This window comes from Macaca nemestrina, chromosome 3, assembly GCF_043159975.1.
Source record: "Macaca nemestrina isolate mMacNem1 chromosome 3, mMacNem.hap1, whole genome shotgun sequence".
NCBI lineage: Eukaryota > Metazoa > Chordata > Mammalia > Primates > Cercopithecidae > Macaca > Macaca nemestrina.
In genome coordinates this window covers 154,910,730-154,931,877 of record NC_092127.1, presented here as the reverse complement: position 1 = coordinate 154,931,877, position 21,148 = coordinate 154,910,730, and the positions used below count along the sequence as shown (strand labels likewise).

The 21,148-nt window shown below is 38.7% G+C and overlaps 1 protein-coding gene across 8 annotated transcripts in view; it reads right to left on the bottom strand.

Annotated features, from left to right (window-relative positions):
• LOC105487701 (ATPase phospholipid transporting 8A1) overlaps nucleotides 1-21,148 on the bottom strand; it is a 266,324-nt gene that overhangs the window by 80,483 nt on the left and 164,693 nt on the right. For all 8 annotated transcript variants that reach the window (XM_011751245.3, XM_011751247.3, XM_011751246.3 and 5 more), the window contains one exon: nucleotides 20,383-20,447. In XM_011751245.3, the coding sequence (XP_011749547.1) occupies nucleotides 20,383-20,447 (65 nt within the window). The remainder of the gene's footprint in view (nucleotides 1-20,382; nucleotides 20,448-21,148) is intronic.

The window sequence follows — 21,148 nt, the reverse complement described above, 5'->3', positions numbered from 1 at the left end:
CACAGCAAGTTAGAAATGGAATGCCCACACCAGTCCCTCTGTTGCTTCCCTCGAGCCCTCATCATCTGTCTCTCATCTTGTCTTTACCGCCAACAGAGATTTCTCTTTATAAAACACATTTAAAACACAAATCTTGTCTCTTCTTGCTTTAAAAATTTTCTAGGGCTTTCTACAGCTGACACAATAAAGTCCAAACTCCTAAAAATGGCATGTAAGGCTTTCTACATTCTGAGCCTCACTTTCCTTCCCAGTGCCCTTCACAATCTTGGTTCCTTTTGTTTCCCTCTCCCTGGAATGTCCTCCTTTCCAGAGGATCATCCGCTGCCTTCAAAAACCAAGCTTACCCTGAAGACCCTCCCGGGTTCTGTCCGTGCTACCAAGTGTAACTCATTCTACTGCAGCAAAACCCTCCGAGTTTCTTGACAGGAACGACCGCGTTTAACCTGTTTCCCAGCAACAAAGGCAGTATCTTCAATTACAGATGCTCAGGAAATACATATTTATTGAATGAGAGCACTGATACATTCTGATTTCATCCTGTTGGCAATGCTCCATTTCCCCCTTTATTATCACTTCTGATGAGAGAAAGAAAGTGAGAGAGAGACACACACAGAGAGAGGTCTTCTCTTTGCTCCCTAATTTTCTAGGGAACAAATAATCCATTACTTTAACAGACTTTCAAACAAAGGCATTGCTCACTAAAATGCCTCTGTATTTTCTTTTAAGCGATTGCCCAAGTGATTTCTGAGCTGAAAACCTGAAATGAGACCTGAGATGGACCTCAGGAGGACTTCAAATTTCTTGAAAGCTCAGCTACAAAATAAGACTGAAAGTCAAGTAAACCCCAAAACTGTGAAACACCCTCATGAACCAACGTGGGGTATGCAGTCCCGAGGTCCCCACTCTCCCTCCTTTCTAAGGCATTCTCTAACACCTTAAAATTTGTTGAAAATTATCTAAATTCGTGACATCAGTACCCCTAGGTTTTGTTGGCGACTATCACGGATCTCTGGCAAATCAGAAGGTGTCAAGAGATGTGATAGAAATAACATTTCAGAAGGTGAGTCAAAAACTTCTCACTGTGAGCTCACTCGTCAGCCCACCTAGGGTGCAAGGTAACAACAACAAAAGCTGCAAACATTTTCTCATTTTAGTTTATAGTTTTCTTTTGTAAGCTCTGTTGTTAGCTGTGTGCTGCCAGTTACAAGTTATATTTTATCCTTATTTACTGCTGGGAGTATTTTCAAATTCTTTTATTTATGAAAGTTTATTGCTTCTCCCATAAGTCCAGGAGCCATACTTTATGGCTGCATTGCATTGAAGCTTATCTCCTGTAGCTAAGGATAAATTTATTACTATATTAGCTGTTGTTTTGTTTTTTTTGGCTACTGAAGGGGGAAATTTTTAAATATTGAAACTTAGTGACTTGTGAAAGTGAAAATATAGTAATGAGAAGCTAAATCAGAAAAAGCATCAAAGACCACAGCCTCAATAAAATAAAAGATCTCTATTTCCTTGTTCTGCATATTTTCACTTGTGGGCTGAAAGTCCAGGAGCATCGGAGACATTGCAAGGTAAAGGCAATTTGGGGAGATGGACAGGCAAGAGGAAAGGCTGGGGTTCAGACACTCAGCCAGGCAAGGGAGGGAGTCACAGTGGAAAGTGAGATTCTCGTGCCCCTTCCTTGACCTGCACCCTGTGTGGTCATTCTGGACAACCATTCTGCTCTGCTCTTCCCATACCCACAGCACCACATAGAGCCCAGTGCTCACTGGAAGTCCTTAGCCTGAACCTCCTACCATGCTTTCTTGCCTTGCAAATTCACCATTTAGGCCACACCCAACACAACTTCTCAGTTCTGTCTTGTTAACACAGAAGGAAAAAGCCACCTCACTGCGAGGGCAGGATCTACTCCAGTTCCCTCTTCTTATGTGGCTGCTCATCACTGCTGGTCTAGACTTTTATCCATGCCTAGTGGATTCCATGTTTCCCAGAGGCTACTCCAGACCTTTTCTTCTCTCCTCAAGAATCCAAATTTGGCCCCTGTAACTTCAGCAAACATCGGCCTGTTTTACTGAGAACATTTATACATTTATAGCAGAAAGAATTCCCTCAACTTTCCTTCTTTAACCTCAAAACTTCCCTTTACCTAATCCCCTCTATTCTTGAGCTGGGGGAACACCTGCCTTCTCACCTTTGTTTCTTTCACTTCTCTTTGCATCTTCATTCTCCCCATTGGCACTATTTCTTTTTTCTTTAAGCCTACCTAAAAGGTCACAATTTTCTTATTCTAAAAATAATGAACAAATAAACCAAGACACATTCCCTTGATCCTACTTTCCCTGAGTCCTCTAGGTGACATCAATACCTCCATCTTTTGGATCCCTGAAATACTTCATTTACACTATACTTACACAAGGTAGCATGATGTCGAGTAGCTTATCTATTTATATCTCTATAATCCCTTTGGAACAGAGGTCTTTGATGAAAAGGTAATAACAGAATAATCAAATTATTAATGATTAGAGAATATCTTATAGGAAGTTAGAGTGGTTTTCTTGTGTGACCATTTTAAGGATTGTTTTCTGCTGCCTGTGAAACTCCTGTATAATCTTAAATATGCTGATTCATAATAAAGAAAACACTAATGTGCTTATCTCATAAAGAAAATGAAAAAGAGGCAGTTATGATCTAGCATCTATTTCAGCCTCAAATATTTTAAATTGCCTAATGAATGTAATACAGTGTATATTTAGATCAGCTACTTAGTCATCAACCTTGGTTGTAAAACAGTGGGCCAAGGAGAGATAATATTTATTTGGTTTATAAGGAACATGTTTGGGAAAGATGGTCAAATAGGAACAGCTCCAGCCTCCAGCTCCCAGAATGAGCGATACAGAAAACAGGTGATTTCTGCATTTCCAACTGAGCCTCCGCTGCTGATACCCAAGCAAGCAGGGTCTGCAGTGGACCTCAAGCAAACTCCAACAGACCTGCAGCGGAGGGTCCTGACTGTTAGAAGGAAAACTAACAAACAGAAAGGACATCCACACCAAAACCCCATCTGTATGTCAGCACCATCAAAGACCAAAGGTAGATAAAACCACAAAGATGGAGAAAAAGCAGTGCAGAAAAGTTGAAAATTCAAAAACTCAGAGCGCCTCTCCCCCTCCAAAGGAACGCAGCTCCTCGCCAGCAATGGGACAAAGCTGAACGGAGAATGACTTTGATGAGTTGAGAGAAGAAAGTTTCAGCAGATCAAACTTCTCAGAGCTAAAGGAGGAACTACGAAGCCAGCGCAAAGAAACTAAAAACCTTGAAAAAAGATTTGATGAATGGATAACTAGAATAACCAATGCAGAGAAGTCCATAAACAACCCGATAGAGATGAAAACCACGACACGAGAACTACGTGACACATGCACAAGCTTCAGTAACCGACTTGATCAACAGGAAGAAAGAGCATCAGTGATTGAAGATCAAACGAATGAAATGAAGCAAGAAGAGAACTTTAGAGAAAAAAGAGTAAAAAGATATGAACAAAGCCTCCAAGAAATACGGGATTATGTGAAAAGACCAAATCTATGTCTGATTGGTGTACCTGAAAGTGACGAGAATGGAACCAAGTTGGAAAACACTCTGCAGGATATTATCCAGAAGAACTTCCCCAACCTAGCAAGGCAGGCCAACATTCAAATTCAGGAAATACAGAGAATACACAAAGATACTCCTCAAGAAGAGCAACTCCAAGACACATAATTATCAGATTCACCAAAGTTGAAATGAAGGAAAAAATGTTAAGGGCAGCCAGAGAGAAAGGTCGGGCTACCCACAAAAGGAAGCCAATCAGACTAACAGTGTATCTCTCCGCAGAAACTCTCCAAGCCAGAAGAGAGTGGGGGGCCAATATTCAACATTCGTAAAGAAAAGAATTTTCAACCCAGAATTTCATATCCAGCCAAACTGAGTTTCATAAGTGAAGGAGAAATAAAATCCTTTACAGATAAGCAAATGCTGAGAGATTTTGTCACCACCAGGCCTGCCTTACAAGAGCTCCTGCAGGAAGCACTAAACATGGAAAGGAACAACCGGTACCAGCCATTGCAAAAACATGCCAAAATGTAAAGACCATCGATGCTAGGAAGAAACTGCATCAACTAACGAGCAAAATAACCAGCTAACATCATAATGACAGGATCAAGTTCACACATAATAATATTAACCTTAAATGTAAATGGGCTAAATGCTCCAATTAAAAGACACAGACTGGCAAATTGGATAAAGAGTCAAGACCCATCAGTTTGCTGTATTCAGGAGACCCATCTCACGTGCAGAGACACACATAGGCTCAAAATAAAGGGATGGAGGAAGATCTACCAAGCAAATGGAAAACAAAAAAAGGCAGGGGTTGCAATCCTAGTCTCTGATAAAACAGACTTTAAACCAACAAAGATGAAAAGAGACAAAGAAGGCCATTACATAATGGTAAAGGGATCAATTCAACAAGAAGAGCTAACTATCCTAAATATATATGCACCCAATACAGGAGCACCCAGATTCACAAAGCAAGTCCTTAGAGACTTACAAAGACACTTAGACTCCCACACAATAATAATGGGAGACTTTAACACTCCCACTGTCAACATTAGACAGATCTACGAGACAGAAAATTAACAAGGATATCCAGGAATTGAACTCAACTCTGCACCAAGCAGATCTAATAGACATCTACAGAACTCTCCAAATCAACAGAATATACATTCTTCTCAGCACCACATCACACTTACTCAAAAACTGACCACATAGTTGGACGTAAAGCACTCCTCAGCAAAAGTAAAAGAACAGAAATTATAACAAACTGTCTCTCAGACCACAGTGCAATCAAACTAGAACTCAGGACTAAGAAACTCAATCAAAATTGCTCAACTACATGGAAACTGAACAACCTGCTCTTGAATGACTACTGGGTACATAATGAAATGAAGGCAGAAATAAAGATGCTCTTTGAAACCAATGAGAACAAAGACACTACACACCAGAATCTCTAGGGACACATTTAAAGCAGTGTGTAGAGGGAAATTTATAGCACTAAATGCTCACAAGAGAAAGCAGGAAAGATCTAAAATTGACACCCTAACATCACAATTAAAAGAAATAGAGAAGCAAGAGCAAACACATTCAAAAGCTAGCAGAAGGCAAGAAATAACTTGCAGTTCTTCAGAGCAGAACTGAAGGAGATTGAGACACAAAAAACCCTTCAAAAAATCAATGAATCCAGAAGCTAGTTTTTTGAAAAGATCAACAAAACTGATAGGCCGTTAGCAAGACGAAGAAGAAAAGAGAGAAGAATCAGATAGATGCAATAAAAAATGATAAAGGGGATATCACCACCAACCCCACAGAAACACAAACTACCATCAGAGAATACTATAAACACCTCTATGCAAATAAACTAGAAAACCTAGAAGAAATGGATAAAATCCTGGACACATACACTCTCCCAAGACTAAACCAGGAAGAAGCTGAATCCCTGAATAGACCAATAGCAGGCTCTGAAACTGAGGCAATAATTAATAGCCTACCAATCGAAAAAACGTCCAGGACCAGACAGATTCACAGACAAATTCTACCAGAGGTACAAAGAGGAGCTGGTACCATTCCTTCTGAAACCACTCCAATCAACAGAAAAAGGAGGAATCTTCCCTAACTCATTTTATGAGGCCAACATCATCCTGATACCAAAGTCGGTAGAAAGAAAACAAAAAAAGATAATTTTAGACCAATATCCCTGATGAACATCAATGCAAAAATCCTCAATAAAATACTGGCAAACTGAATCCAGCAGCACATCAAAAAGCTTATCCACCACGATCTAGTGGGCTTCATCCCTGGGATGCAAGGCTGGTTCACCATATGCTAATCAATAGACATAATCCAGCATATAAACAGAACCAAAGACAAAAACCACATGATTATCTCAACATATGCAGAAAAGGCCTTTGACAAAATTCAACAGCTGTTCATGCTAAAAACTCTCAATAAACTCGGTATTGATGGAATGTATCTCAAAATAATGAGCTATTTATGACAAATCCACAGCCAATATCATACTGAACGGGCAAAAACTGGAAGCATTCCCCTTGAAAAGTGGCACAAGACAGGGATGCCCTCTCTCAGCACTTCTATTCAATATAGTGTTGGAAGTTCTGACCAGGGCAATCAGGCAAGAGAAAGAAATCAAGGGTATTCAGTTAGGAAAAGAAGAAGTCAAATTGTCCCTGTTTGCAGATGACATGATTGTATATTTAGAAAACCCCATCGTCTCAGCCCAAAATCTCCTTAAGCTGATAAGCAACTTCAGCAAAGTCTCAGGATACAAAATCAATGTGCAAAAATCACAAGCATTCTTATACATCAATAACAGACAGAGGAGCCAAATCATGAATGAACTCCCATTCACAATAGCTTCAAAGAGAATAAAATACCTAGGAATCCAATTTAGAAGGGATGTGAAGGTCCTCTTCAAGAAGAACTACAAACCACTGCTCAGTAAAATGAAAGAGGACACAAACAAATGGAAGAACATCATGGATAGGAACAATCTATATTGTGAAAATGGCCATACTGCCCAAGGTAATTTATAGATTCAACGCCGTCCCCATTAAGCTACCAATGACTTTCTTCACAGAATTCGAAAAAACTACTTTAAAGTTCATATGGAACCAAAAAAGAGTCCACATTGCCAAGACAATCCTAAGCCAAAAGAACAAAGCTGGAGGCATCATGCTACCTGACTTCAAACTATACTACAAGGCTACAGTAACAAAAACAGCATGGTACTGGGACCAAAACAGAGATATAGACCAATGGAACAGAACAGAGCCCTCAGAAATAATACCACACATCTACAACCATCCGATCTTTGACAAACCTGACAAACCTTTCCCCAAGAAATGGGGAAAGGATTCCCTATTTAATAAATGGTGCTGGGAAAATTGGCTAGCCATAAGTAGAAAGCTGAAACTGGATCCCTTCCTTACTCTTCATATAAAAATTAATTCAAGATGGATTAGAGACTTAAATATTAGACCTAAATCCATAAAAACTCTACAAGAAAACCTGGGTAATACCATTCAGGACATAGGCCTGGGCAAGGACTTCATGTCTAAAACACCAAAAGCAATGGCAACAAAAGCCAAAATTGACAAATGGGATCTCATTAAACTAAAGAGCTTCTGCACAGCAAAAGAAACTACCGTCAGAGTGAACAGGCAACCTGCAGAATCGGAGAAAATTTTTGGAATCTACTCATCTTACAAAGGGCTAATATCCAGATTCTACAAAGAACTCAAACAAATTTACAATAGAAAAACAAACAACCCCATCAAAAAGTGGGCAAAGGATATGAACAGACACTTCTCAAAAGAAGACATTTATGCAGCCAACAGACACATGAAAAAATGCTCATCATCACTAGCCATCAGAGAAATGCAAATCAAAACCAGAATGAGATAGCATCTCATACCAGTTAGAATGGCAAGCATTAAAAAGTCAGAAAACAACAGGTGCTGGAGAGGATGTGGAGAAATAGGAACACTTACACTGCTGATGTGACTGTAAACTAGTTCAACCATTGTGGGGGACACTGTGGCGATTCATCAAGGATCTAGAACTAGAAACACCATTTGACCCAGCCATCCCATTACTGGGTATATACCCAAAGGATTATAAATCATGCTATAAAGACGTGCATGCCATAAAGATGCATGCACACATATGTTTACTGTGGCACTATTCACAACAGCAAAGATTTGGAACCAACCTAGATGTCCATCAAAGACAGACTGGATGAAGAAAATGTGGCACATATACACCATGGAATACTATGCAGCCATAAAAAAGGATGAGTTAATGTCCTTTGTAGGGACATGGATGCAGCTGGAAACCATCATTCTCAGCAAACTATCACAAGAACAGCAAACCAAACACCACATGTTCTCACTCATAGGTGGGAACTGAACAATGAGATCACTTGGACACAGGAAGGGGAGCATCACACACTGGGGCCTGTTGTGGGGTGGGGGAAGCGGGGAGGGATAGCATTAGGAGATATACCTAATGTAAATGAGTTAATGGGTGCAGCACACCAACATGGCACATGTATACATATGTAACAAACCTGCATGTTGTGCACATGTACCCTAGAACATAAAGTATATATATATATATAAAAGAAACATGCCTGTGAAATAAAAATAAAAATAAAGAAACATGCTTGTCAGACAATGAGGCCAAGTAGAATTCCTCACATTGAATCATTAAGGTATAACCTGGCCAAACAGGTAATATGTTCATATAATACACTCCAATAAAATAATGTAACAGCAATCTTTAAGAAATCAGAGACTAGCAGCTTTATGGCAATCTTTTTCATTACTTTTTCATGACCTATATTGAGGAAACCCTTGATAAAAATCACAGAGGGTGCACTAGACAATGAAATCTGACACAGTTTTATGGTGAAATAAAAGCCCTGATTTGTTTGGAAAGTATCATAGCATGCAAGTTGTCATTTTCATTTTGGCAAAACTCTGCTTGGAACAGGCTAAAGAACCCACAGGCCAGATATGCAAAGAACATATGAGGCCACCTAAGAACTGTGTTTTTGATGGCCCCAAAAGTAATGCTGCAGAAAGCACCTGCATAAAAATGGTCCTTTTCAGTTTTCTAGCCCTTTCCCCCTGGATTCCTTTCAGAGGTTTACAGGAAAGACAGTATTACTTAGGAACAAATCCAAGGAACACCCTAGTAGAGAATGTGGAAACATCCCTAAGGAAAGGAAAAGCAAAGCCTCTAGCATTTGACTCGATGACTGGTTAGCCAGGGGTTCAGAGAGCAGAGACGAGGTGAAGATTATGGGTAAATAGTCCAACATGAAGCAGCTAATGGGAGTGGCTTCCAGATCTTGCTCTGAGGCTGCAATTACTTATTTGTGGCTTCAGTAACTAACAAGTGATCTCTCATATATGTCCCAGAGGGTCTACCAGCAAGGCTAACCCCAAACAAAAAAGTTAAAGGAAAAAAGCCTGTCTATACTTATTTAAAGTATACTTTGGCATTTAGGTCCAAACACAAACAAGTATCCAGCATCTATACTCATTCTAGGAATCTGTGAAATGTGTGCAGGTCAAATGATAAACTTATGTTACAAGGAGGATTCTATTCCCAGAAAGGAAAAAAAAAAGTCAAAATTTTGCATTATACTTTGAGTTTCAGACATATCATTTAATAATGTATTTCTATTATGGAATGAGGGTCTATATCCCACCAAAATTCGTATGTTGAAATCCTAACTCCTGTTTTGATGGCATTAGGAGGTAGGGTCTTTGGGAGGTGACTAGGCCACGAGGGTGGAGACCTCATGAATGGGATTAGGGTCCTTAAAGCACTTCTGGAGAGCTCCCTTCTTCTTCCATCATGCAAAGAGACACAAGAAGACACTGTCTACAAACCAGGAAGAAGGCTCTCAAGAGACACCAAATCTGCTGCCACCTTGATCTTGAATTCCCTGATCTCCAGGAATGTGGGAAACACACTTGGTGTTTAAGCCCCACAGTCTACGGTGCTTTTGTTAGCCTGAATGAACTAAGACAATTTTGTTATTCTTAGATTTGTTATTTTTCTTCATGAGCTCACCACCAGTTAAGCAAATGAGCATATGATCGGAACTAACAACAAATCACTTTTGGAAGATATACACCTTTCACCTTTGTCAGGATGAACATAAGGTCAGGAAGCCTGTGCTTCCCTTTATAATATCAGCAACACAAGTTTCTGTTTTCACTTCCCTTCCTTAGAGAGGAAAAAATGCAACAGAATGTTATAACACCTGCAGCAATCTTGCTGAACAAAGATGGTGACTCTACTGAAACAAGGTAACTGTCTGGAGGTAGAGCCACTGTGACACAACTCTTCATCGCTGGTCAGCAGACACATGCAAATTACCAAAGTGTAGAGAAAGCAGTGGTCTGCCGATATTGTACAAACATGCAGCCATAAAAAAGTGAGATGTGAGAAAGTCCAGGCTGGCCCGGAGAGTGCATACAATGGTGCTGGACACTGGTAATATTTGAAATAAAATGACGTCACGCTGTAAAGAACTACGTTCCAGAAGTCAAAACATACCCTATGGCTCAGAACTCCAGGTTTTCCTCAACTTCCGGTGGATGTCGAGTATGGTAAAGATAAGCTAATCAAACATTTTTCACCTTCTTGGAAAAGGGAAAATTAAATGTTACTTTGAAACAATTCCCTAATGAATGATGAAAGTTAAACAACAAATAAGAAATATTTCAACCACTTACTTAAGACAGCAAGAACTCCAAAACTCTTTTGGATCTTGGGTAGCTACGTGGGCTCAGAGTTCTAGAAAGGATTATACCACACATATCAAAAAGTATTATGGGTAAATTCATTTCATGGCCTATCATAAACTCTTTGCCAGACATATCTATGTATTTCAATGTACCTCGTCATGATTTTATGTAATTTTTTTGGTTTGACTGATTCTAGAAGGCAACTGTGTGGTATCTGAAAGGCTTCCTCCGAATCCTTGCTCTGCCGCATACTGGCTGTCTTTCCTCAGGCAGGTGACTTAACTTCTCTGAATCACATTTTTCTCATTTATAAGATTGGGTTACTATCTATTTTGTAGAGTGATTATAGTGATAAGATGTGCTAACTCCTTTATTTGTGAATAAAGTGCCCTGTCCAGTGCCTGGCATGAAGTGACATCCAGGAAAGGCTAGTTCTGCTGTTCCTCTGGTATCAGGTCTAACAGAGGTACTAACACGAAACGGGTCAGGCGTGGTGGCTCCCACCTGTAATCCCAACACTTTGGGAGGCTAAGGAGGGCAGATCACCTGAGGTCAGGAGTTTGAGACCAGCCTGGTCAACATGGTGAAACCCCGTCTCTATTAAAACAAAAAAATTAGCTGGGTGTGATAGCACATGTCTGTAATCCCAGCTACTCAGGAGGGTGAGGCAGGAGAATTTCTTGAACCCAGGAAGCAGAGGTTGCAGTGAGCCGAGATCATGCCACCACCCACCCCCCCCAAAAAAAAAAAAACAGAGGCCAGGCTTGGTGACTCATGTCTATAATTCCAGCACTTTGGGAGGCCAAGGCGGGTGGATCATCTGAGGTCAGGAGTTCGATACCAGCCTGGCCAACATGATGAAACTCTGTCTCTACTAAAAACACAAAAATTAACTGGGTGTGACAGGCACCTGTAATCCCAGCTACTTGGGAGGCTGAGGCAGGAGAATCGCTTAAAACTGGGAGGTGATGGTTGCAGTGAGCTGAGATCACACCATTGCACTCCAGCCTGGGCCACAGAGTGAGACTCCATCTCATATTGCTGGGATAATTTTAAGTTTTCTTATGAAATCTCCCAATGGCAATTTTATTTCAATTTACCTTTTCACTGCCAACATTCAGTACTATCAGTTACTTCTGGAAACCTGTCTTCTCAAATCTAGGAAAGATGGCATTATCTAGTCTCATGTGACATATAGTTCTTGGTACATGATAGGAGGATAAATATTTATATGACTAACCACTGATTTTCTTTATCTCTTAATTTCTGTCTCCAACCTGATATAATTCTTAACTGAAAATAACTGGAAAGCTATAAACTGATGGGCATTTCTCTTTTATTATCTGTATAGTTCTGCATAGGTGACCACATTGATGTATGTATTTGGTTTAAAATAATTAATTATAAAGATGACACCCAGGGCTTGTTTTGCTGACATGTTCTTCAGACATAACACCATCAAGTTAATTCTTAGGTTTTGTTTTTAAAGCAGAGAAATAAAAGTTTACTGGGAGTAAAAAACAAAACCACCACCAGCACCTTACTTTAGTTCGCTAAGGATCTACCTTTTAAAATCTACTATAATTTAAAATGTCAAATAAGAGGATATACATAATAATCTTAAACTAACACATATTTTATTAGCTGTTTTGGCGGTTTGTGGCCCTACCTCATCATCATTTAAGACATGAGGTATTTACAAATTTATGGTCAAATAATGTTTCATTCTGTCTCTACTCTTACACTCTCCAAATGTTCACACTTTAAAATTATGAATTAACGGAACATTCTAGGAACATTCTTAATAATACATTATGACCATATCAAGTATGGACAATGTTAGCACGTTCTTAAAGAGTGAGTTATGGCTCCCATAATAACACATGGATAAACCATTGGGTATTACTTGCTTTTCTACAATGTGTTATTGATTCAGTGGAACACTGGGCATTCCATATACTCGTACGCAACACATATATCAATACTCCTCCAGCTACTGCAGGCGGTAGTAAAAGAACATATGCCAGAGAGTAGGGAGAAACTACATTTATGTACAACTGGCCCATTTAGTATTCATCCCAGTCAGGATCACTAGCTCTCTTTGACGTAGTTCCCCCACAACCCCTGACACATTATAAAATTAAAATTTATTTTAAAAAATTCTATTTATTAGGTTTTTTTTTTGATGTAGTTTTTGATCAAAAAGCTTTGGTGTTTCCAAACTCCTAGCCTGTACTAGAACATAATGTTGAAAAACATATGTGTATAGAATCAAACCAATATAAAGTAATTTTTCCAAAATGGGTAAGGCAGACAGGTGAAGTCATTAAAAACACATGGTCAAAGAGGTCCTCCAAACAACTTAGTGGAAGGCGGCCAAACGAACGCATTTAATCAATATATATTGCTAAAGATAATGGGGAGAGGAAAAGAGAAAAAAATTCCATGCTTTGCTGATACACAAATATAGGTTTCCCAGGACAGGGTTAGATATGAAATACTGTAATTGAGGAAGTGGTCCAATTTCCCAGAAGGGCCATGCCATCTGAAAAAGGTCAAGGGTCACAAAATGGAGGCAGGTAAGAAGTGGAAGTTGTAGTGCTGGGTAAATTGCTCTTGGCTCCTCAACAGAGGTTTGAGATTTGAGATTATGATAGGTTCCATCAGGCAAATAACTGCTTGCGAGGCATCTAGTCTCACTTAGGGTACAATGCAGAGAGGCGCAGCAAAGTGCTGAATCTGTGTCCAGTCTGTGTTTCAGCACGGGGGTGGGGACATGTAGCAAAGACAGACAAATCCAGGGAAAGGAAGGAAGAGTGGGATAAGGGATATAATTATATAATTTAAAGAGTTTTGCGGATAAAGGCTTTTACCAAAGCCCCCATGGTTATTATTTTAAACCACCACTGAAAGCCTCCTAAACACTTATTTTGACTTCGGTATTAAATATTCTCCAGTGGCAGCAGTGAATGCAGAAAGAAGCATGCTAGGAGGAACTGGGTCGGCAGACATCCAGTCTCTCTCACTGCCTTCAATTCAGCCAGGAAGAGGCTGCTCAGAATATACAACCGGCTTTCTCAAAATAAGCAAATTACAAATCAGTGGTTTGGAGAAGGTAACAACTAGGGCCTGTGAGAAATTGTTACCCAGAACCACAGAGACAGCTAATGTTGGGCCCATTTTCTAAATGATTTAAATTAATTAATGTAAGAAAATGGAAGAGTCATTATCTGCCATATTTTCATAGTGCAAATCCCAAAGGCGCACAATTTCCATTATTTTATATAGACATATATACACACACATATATGCACACATATTTATATACCCACACACATATATATGCACATATATACACATACATATATATGCACATATGCCCACACACACATATACGTACATATATACACACAAAGAGTCAATAATATCTTATGTACAATTGTATTAGTGAAATTAAATATGAGGTCTTTTCAGAATTCCATAATCACAAGATTTGGGCATTGTCATATTCCAGAAGAGCCTCCCTGTTTCAGGGGTTCTGTGGTCCTGGTGGTGAGTGGTAAAGGAGGTGGGAAAATGGGAAAGGGGAATAAGGGTTGGGTGGAGAATGAAAATGAAACCAGTTAATATGTTTGGGAGATAGCTGCTGGAATATTTATTTCTGCAAATAAGTCACTGCTGCCACTGGAGAAGGTATGGTTATTTAAAACCAAAATCAAACAAAACACAGTTTGGAACTTCAAGCAATCAAGGTTTACATTTAAGATTCTAGCACTCGTTAGCCATGGGAACTCAAAGTCTCTATCTGGAATTGAGACAAACACCACCAGCCCTACAGGAGCACAGATTACATATGCAGATACACCAGGCATACTGGCACACAGTGGGTTTCCTAAAAACTGTCATTTTATGGGTGTGCTGACTCATCAGAAGGTATGGGTGGCAGAGATGCAAAGAGGGCACAAGGCATGGCGTGCTCCCCTCAGAAATGTCAACAAACTTGTGGGGGAGAATGGCAAGGGGGCAGACTACTTAGAAAGCATTTATCTGTAATTCTAAGTCTCCGGGTGCTCTTGGAAGAGTTCAGACATTTAGCCAAAAATGAGGTAAAGAATATTCAGGGTTGAGGGGAGGAAGAACTTCTCAAAACAGACACACTATACATTTGTGAACAACCTCACTTAAGGTTCTCAGCACAAGCCAGCCTCGCTGAATTCTGTTTTTAAAAAAAGGACACATTTAATTCTATGAGCCCAAACAATGAGTTTGATGGAAGTTTTTCAACTACATACTTTGGCTTGCAGCAGACATTGTCTAAATCCAGGAAAAGGAGAACAGATCATTTGTTCATATGTTATTTTCATTTTTTGGTAATGTTTACACTTTTTACTAACCCATTTATTTCAAATGTCACAAAGTTAGCTTTCTTTACTGAGAGCTACTTGGAGTAAGCAGTGCACCAGACAATATTGGAACAATCTTTTTGCATTAGGACATTATAAAAAAGTATCTTTGCTTCTGATAGGGATACATTAACACCTTCAAAGTTAAACTTTGATCTTAAAATTTCAAGCCAAAAAGCTGAAACAGCTTTGCTAATGGTAAAAGAAAATTCACAGTACTGAAGCACCAATGCTGGCAGTGGAGGAAAACTCAGTGTGGTTTAAAACTTGCCTAAACTATTTTCAAAGCAATACAAAATATATTGTATGAGACTCATGGGACATATCAAAACAAAACCTGAAGTAGCCCAAATTCTCTTTTTTCCCTTCTTTTCTGGAGTTGAGTCAATAACTTGCTTATTCTGGATTTCTTTCAGAAGCCATTCAACAGTGGCCCGTTCCCAAAACAGTGAGGTCTGTCTACATAATACATGTAAGTTGAGCTTAAAAGGGTACAGATGACAACTTCAGCCTTTATGTCCTGAATGTCCTATAAGTTATAGTCAAAACTTACATGGTGTTAGAATGTCAAATTCAGCTAGAAAAAAATTAGCAATTCCGTGAAGGGTTTTCTTTTACCACAGTGTTGAAAAATATATATTCTAACGCTTGTTAACTTAATATCCAATGTGGCTAACAATTCATTTTCTGTAAAATATGTAAGTGAAGTGAAACACTGGTATCCATAATCAAACCTACAGCTGGCTTGGGGTCATATTCTCAAATTAAGCAGAGAACTTTAAGTAATTTAAGAGCAGAATGGCTGTTCAAAGTTATCTGTTACAGCAGCTAGCAGTGAAAAACTCTCCTCTAGAAATAACAGTACTAAAAAAAAATGATGATGATGTCCAGAATTGTTTCTAAGTACTTAACGGGTATTGTTGTGTTTAATCCTCACAATCCCACCCCTAAATGAGATGGACATTTTCATTACTCTTGTTTTACAAATGTAGTAGATGAAGGCTAGAAAAACCTATTTGCTTCCTGCACTTTGGAATCAAATGCCTTAGATATATCCCCGAATGCCACCGAGCTACCTGTGCTCGGTCCAGTTATCCTTTCTAGATTCTTTATCCGTAAAATGGGCATAATAGTATCTGCCTATAACATATAAATTAATAGTTTCAGGTATAAATGTGATTGTCCCTGTAAAGTCCTGAAGCCAATACCTGTTACAAAATACACAGAAAGCTGCATTTTCCTGCAGGATGCAAACACGACTTCCCATTCATTAGGTGGTGGCTCCTGATCAGGCTGAAGGTGAACATCAACAACAGCAGAGACAATCTAGAAAAACTGCCAGGATGATCAGAAGGAGAGGTGGCAGGGCTTCTCAGAAGTTAAGCTTGGGAACACTGACTGGAAGCTTTTGAGGGTAGGAAATTTATGTCTCCAAACATCATGCCTGTTGATTGAATAAATGTATAGTGTATATTTTCCCTTTCTACACCTTTTCTGTTTTCTAGGAAAGCCTGGCAGTACAGAAAGGGGGATAAACAATAGAAAAAATGGATTTGAGATGTAGCTCCACCTCTGGGGACAGATCCCACAACTCCTCATATAAAAGAGATGCCAGAAGGAGGAGAGATCAAGGTTAAGGGTATATCACGAGAGACTCAACACAGTCAATTTTGACACTCCTAAGAAACCTGTTTAAATCACACAGTCAATGGCTTAAAAAGTGATGGTCCCTCCCACCCACTCTGGATTTAGATGAAATTGTGGTGAAATCCTGAGCTATCTCAATGAAACATGTCTTCAAAAATTTTCTCCCATAAGAGGAAACTTAGACCAAACCTATACAAAAACATAGTATGTTAAGTTGCCTGAAAGTATTTCCAGAGATTTGGAGTTGATGTGCCATGGAGGATATAAATAATATCGCAGAAACCCAATCCTTCCAGAACTGTTTCAGTGCGTTTTGAAAGAGTTTAATTAGAAATTGGGAGCCAAAGATGGACCACAGTATGAGATTCTCTAGTGCTTAGCTCACATTCTAGATGTTTCCGGATTTAACATACAGACTTTAAAAATTTACTTTACAACAAACTAAAAGATATAAAAGAGATGCAAAAGTATCACTAGGTATAAGGCTTTATCATTAATTAGAAGTCTGTGGGACATTTCGTGGGCATTGCTATGGAGTTAGAGAAGTAAAATATTCCCCTTTCAAGTCAGTATTTTGAAATTCTGCCTTTGCAGATGCTTAAAGAAATGTCTCGGCCAGGCACGGTGGCTCACGCCTGTAATCCCAACACTTTGGGAGGCCACGGTGGGCGGATCAGTTGAGGTCAGGAGTTCAAGATCAGCCTGGCGATCTTGAACCCCATCTCTACTAAAAATACAAAAATTAGCTGGGTGTGGTGGCGAATGCCTGTGATCCCAGCTACTCAGGAGGCTGAGTCAGGAGAATCCCTTGAACCCAGAAGGCGGAGGTTGCAGTGAGCCAAGACCATGCTACTGCACTCCAGCCTGGGTGACAGAGCAAGACTCGGTCTCAAAAAAAAAAACAAAAGCCTCAATATGAGAACACAATCAAATACTAATAAAGTAGTTCAAAGTAGTACTATAGAAAGTTATTCAAATTCAAAAAAATATTTATCACAAATACCTAATAAGTTTTGATCAACTTTAGATGATTCTTAATTACATTTATCCATGAAATTTTTTCTTTAAAAAAAAAAAAAATCAAGCTTTCTGCCCAACTCTTTTGCTGATCCTGGCAATTTTACAAGAACCTGGTGGGTAACTGGGTGACAACACCTGGCTTTGCTCTTGGACAACATTCTAGCTGGGGCCGCTGCTCTTGCTATGAAAAGAGTCAAGAATGAACCAAGGCAGAAAGACCCGTCAGGTTTCCCTAACAGGTCTGTAGAGCGAGACTTCCATTATGATTGTATTTTCAACTGTAGTTTGGTCTTATGTATTTATTTAAATGTTTTTAAAAATGCTGAAGAGCTATTTTTTTTAAGAAGGATGCTCATAGTGAAACTCAAAAAGAAAAAATTAGAAAGCCTAGTGGAATTTCTTTGGTGGTGATCTAGATTATGGAAGACAAAGATTTCCATCATTATTATCACTAGGAGAAAGGGTTTTCTATCTGAAATTTTAAGAGCTCTGAATATGATACATTATAAAAGTTCAACACAAGAAAAAGAGATTCAGCTTCTGAATTTTATCAGCTTTAGGAATAATATTTTAGTAGAAAATCTGAACAGAAAAATGCTCAATATGCATCACTTATGTGAAAGAGAACCTACAATTGTAACTCGCCACCTTAGGGAAAAAAGTAAAAGATAGGGAAATAGTATTTTTTTATAACAAAAATGATCACTATGCAAAACAACTTACAAGCTATTGAAGTTATTCTTTCTACAAAATTTTATAACATCTCATTTTTTTACATGTGCCATGTACTATGCTAACTATGCTAATCCTATGCCAAATGTTACATTCTCCTTACTTTCTAGGCAGCAGAAGTGGCTCAGAGAAGCTGATTTTAATTTGCTGAAGGTCCCACAGTCAGATTGGGACACAGTCACATTGGGACTGTGCTCTTCACCCTGTGCTATTTCACAGAATGATTTGAGTACACTCATTAAAATTGTCACTTGACAAAATACACATTCACATTTCCTAAGACATTATATTCCTAAGTTCATTACTTAAATGCTAATTATTCTTTGTGCTAATAAAATAATTCTATTCATTACTGATCAGTACAATTTGAACACAGATTGGATGCTTTTCTTTTCCATACTGATGAAAAAATAATGATTTACCTACAGGCACTCTAGCACATCTAATGATTTGCCTGAAATCTCAGCCATGGGTTTTATGACACAAGATCGGAAGGAGCTATGCAAAGTGATGTTTCCTTTCCTGCTGAGAAACAAATGAGTGCACCGCAGCAGGTCTGACCCTAAACAGTCAGATTTGTAAAGTCACCACTTAACTCTCTGGGAGAAAAGCCTTCCCCAGACAGCAGTGTTAGAATGCCTGGCAGTCTGGAGCTGGACAAATTAGTGTTAATCCATTCAGCCACAGTGTTTGCCTGTGATCTTTAAACTGCTATTTGAACTGCTAAGGAGATTTTTAGCCACTTTACTTAAAAAATATCAGATATGATCAATGACAACCAAATTTAAAACTGATACTTTTTTTTTTTAAAAGAAGCACTTAATTAAAAATTACTCAGTGACTCACTTGTCAAATATTTATAGTGTACTTACTATGCGCTAGGCCATTTGCAGGGCACTGAAAAAGAATGATAAACCAGAAAAGACAGACATAGTTCCTGCTTTTATTGAAATTTAGTATTCAACTTGAGACTCCTATCAATGTTTGCTCTGGTAGAAACAGGTCGTCCAAGGATCTTTGACGTGTTTATTAATTTTGAGTTACCATCTTAGAAACCTCAAAATGAAAATAAATGCCACTGTCTTAACAATACACTGGTACAATACAACGAATATTTTTGGTATTTCACTTCTCTAATTTTTCTTAAGATTACTATTCACACTGCTTGATACTTAAAACACTTAAAGAACATGCTTATCCAAGAATTGGAGAAAGATGATGGCAAGAATAAGACAAAAGAAGCAAGGCTACCATATGCTACGGAAGGTAAATGCCCAAAGCCAGACAGAAAGGATACCGTATCAAATGAAGCGTGGCTTGCTCTGCTTTTGCTTCCACATCACAGGTCCTGTCTCTAATTTCCTTCAGGTATAAGAAAAACTGTGCACCACCTGTAACCCATGTTACTGACAAAGGCATCAACACCATCCCTTCTTCAGTCACTGCTTCACCATCCCTTCCATGCATGTGGCCTCTCAGCTTCACCAACATCCCTAATTACCAAGGTTTTCTCTGTTCTTTGCGTCATAATGACTATTTTAAGAAACTGTATAATCACCTCTACTGTTCTGTCTTCCACCTAAAATTACAAATAGTCTCCTTTACTTTAAACTATTAACAGGTCACTTGACCTACATATTATTTTGCTAACTAATACACTGTATTCCTAACAAATCTTTCCTCATTTCTCCAATATAACATCAAGTGATCACAGCCATGAAAAAAGACATCCTAGGAATTTATATTTCATTCCAGAAGTTAGGACATTAAAGAAAGTCTGTCTTACTAGGAATGGTTGTTTTGTGTTGTTCAATAGCTTTCACATTTTTTTAAAAAGAGGTAAAATATATATTAACACTGGAAGTTAAAGCAGATATAAAATGTTTAATATACAGAATACTTGGATATGAGCAAGTTGCAGTCACTCAGCAACCTCTTGACATAATGCTTTTGTAAAACAACTTTTCTGTCTCACAATATTACGCAAATCATTTTGCAATTTCTTTTAGCTGTCACAGATGTAAAGCTTGAATCAATTTACATCAATGTGATTCAAAACAGAGTACATTACATTAAAACAACTACAGTGATAAGGTACCTTTGAACCTCAGGAAGATAAAATATTTCCACAGCTACCTGAATATAAAATAAAATAACACGAATCCATTTTTAAAGGAGTTTTAAAAATACATGATTTTACTTACATCAAGAGAGCCTTCATTTATAACAATCATTCCCATGTTCTTCTTCAACAGTTTGCAGGAGTGTCCTGTATCCAAACATAGAGTATATTAATTGATAACTAATTTCTCCAGAGAATAGGTAAAGATGTTAAAACAATGATATGTACTATGAAAATACCTAAAGATGATTTTACAAGGACTGAGGGCAACCAGTTGTTTTCCAGGTTTGTAGGAAGTTAAAAATGAAACGCTCTTGCTTGTCATAGGAGGGATATGCAACAAATACATCTGGCCTGTTAAGGCTACAAAGACATCTGGAAAGAGATGGTGGTAAGGATTCTTGATGTCCTGAAAACCGACAAATGGATTTGTAATACCCTTCACGATGACCAACATGAAGAGCAAAAGATAGGCCAATGACTGTTTCTAGAAAACAGAATAACAGAACGCTTCTCTAGACACCTAGGGAAGGTGCAGGTGGCTGCCTCTTGGATCCGCTGATCCCATCACCGTCTCCTTTCCTGGGAGAATCAGTACATCCTCTACTTTCCTGCCTTCTCTTGCTTTGTTGTACTTACTGCAGGGCAAAAATCCCCCCTTTGTTAAGTCCAACTTGGCCTACTCTGTACCTGTTTGCTACAGCTGTGTCTGAAGAAGAGGCAACTCTGCTGATGTCACATTTTAAAAATACCATGCTATTTAAAATAATTCCATCTATACTCACATTGCCTTTGTGATCTCATTCCATCTCATGATTTCATACACCATCCAAATGTCGACCATTCTG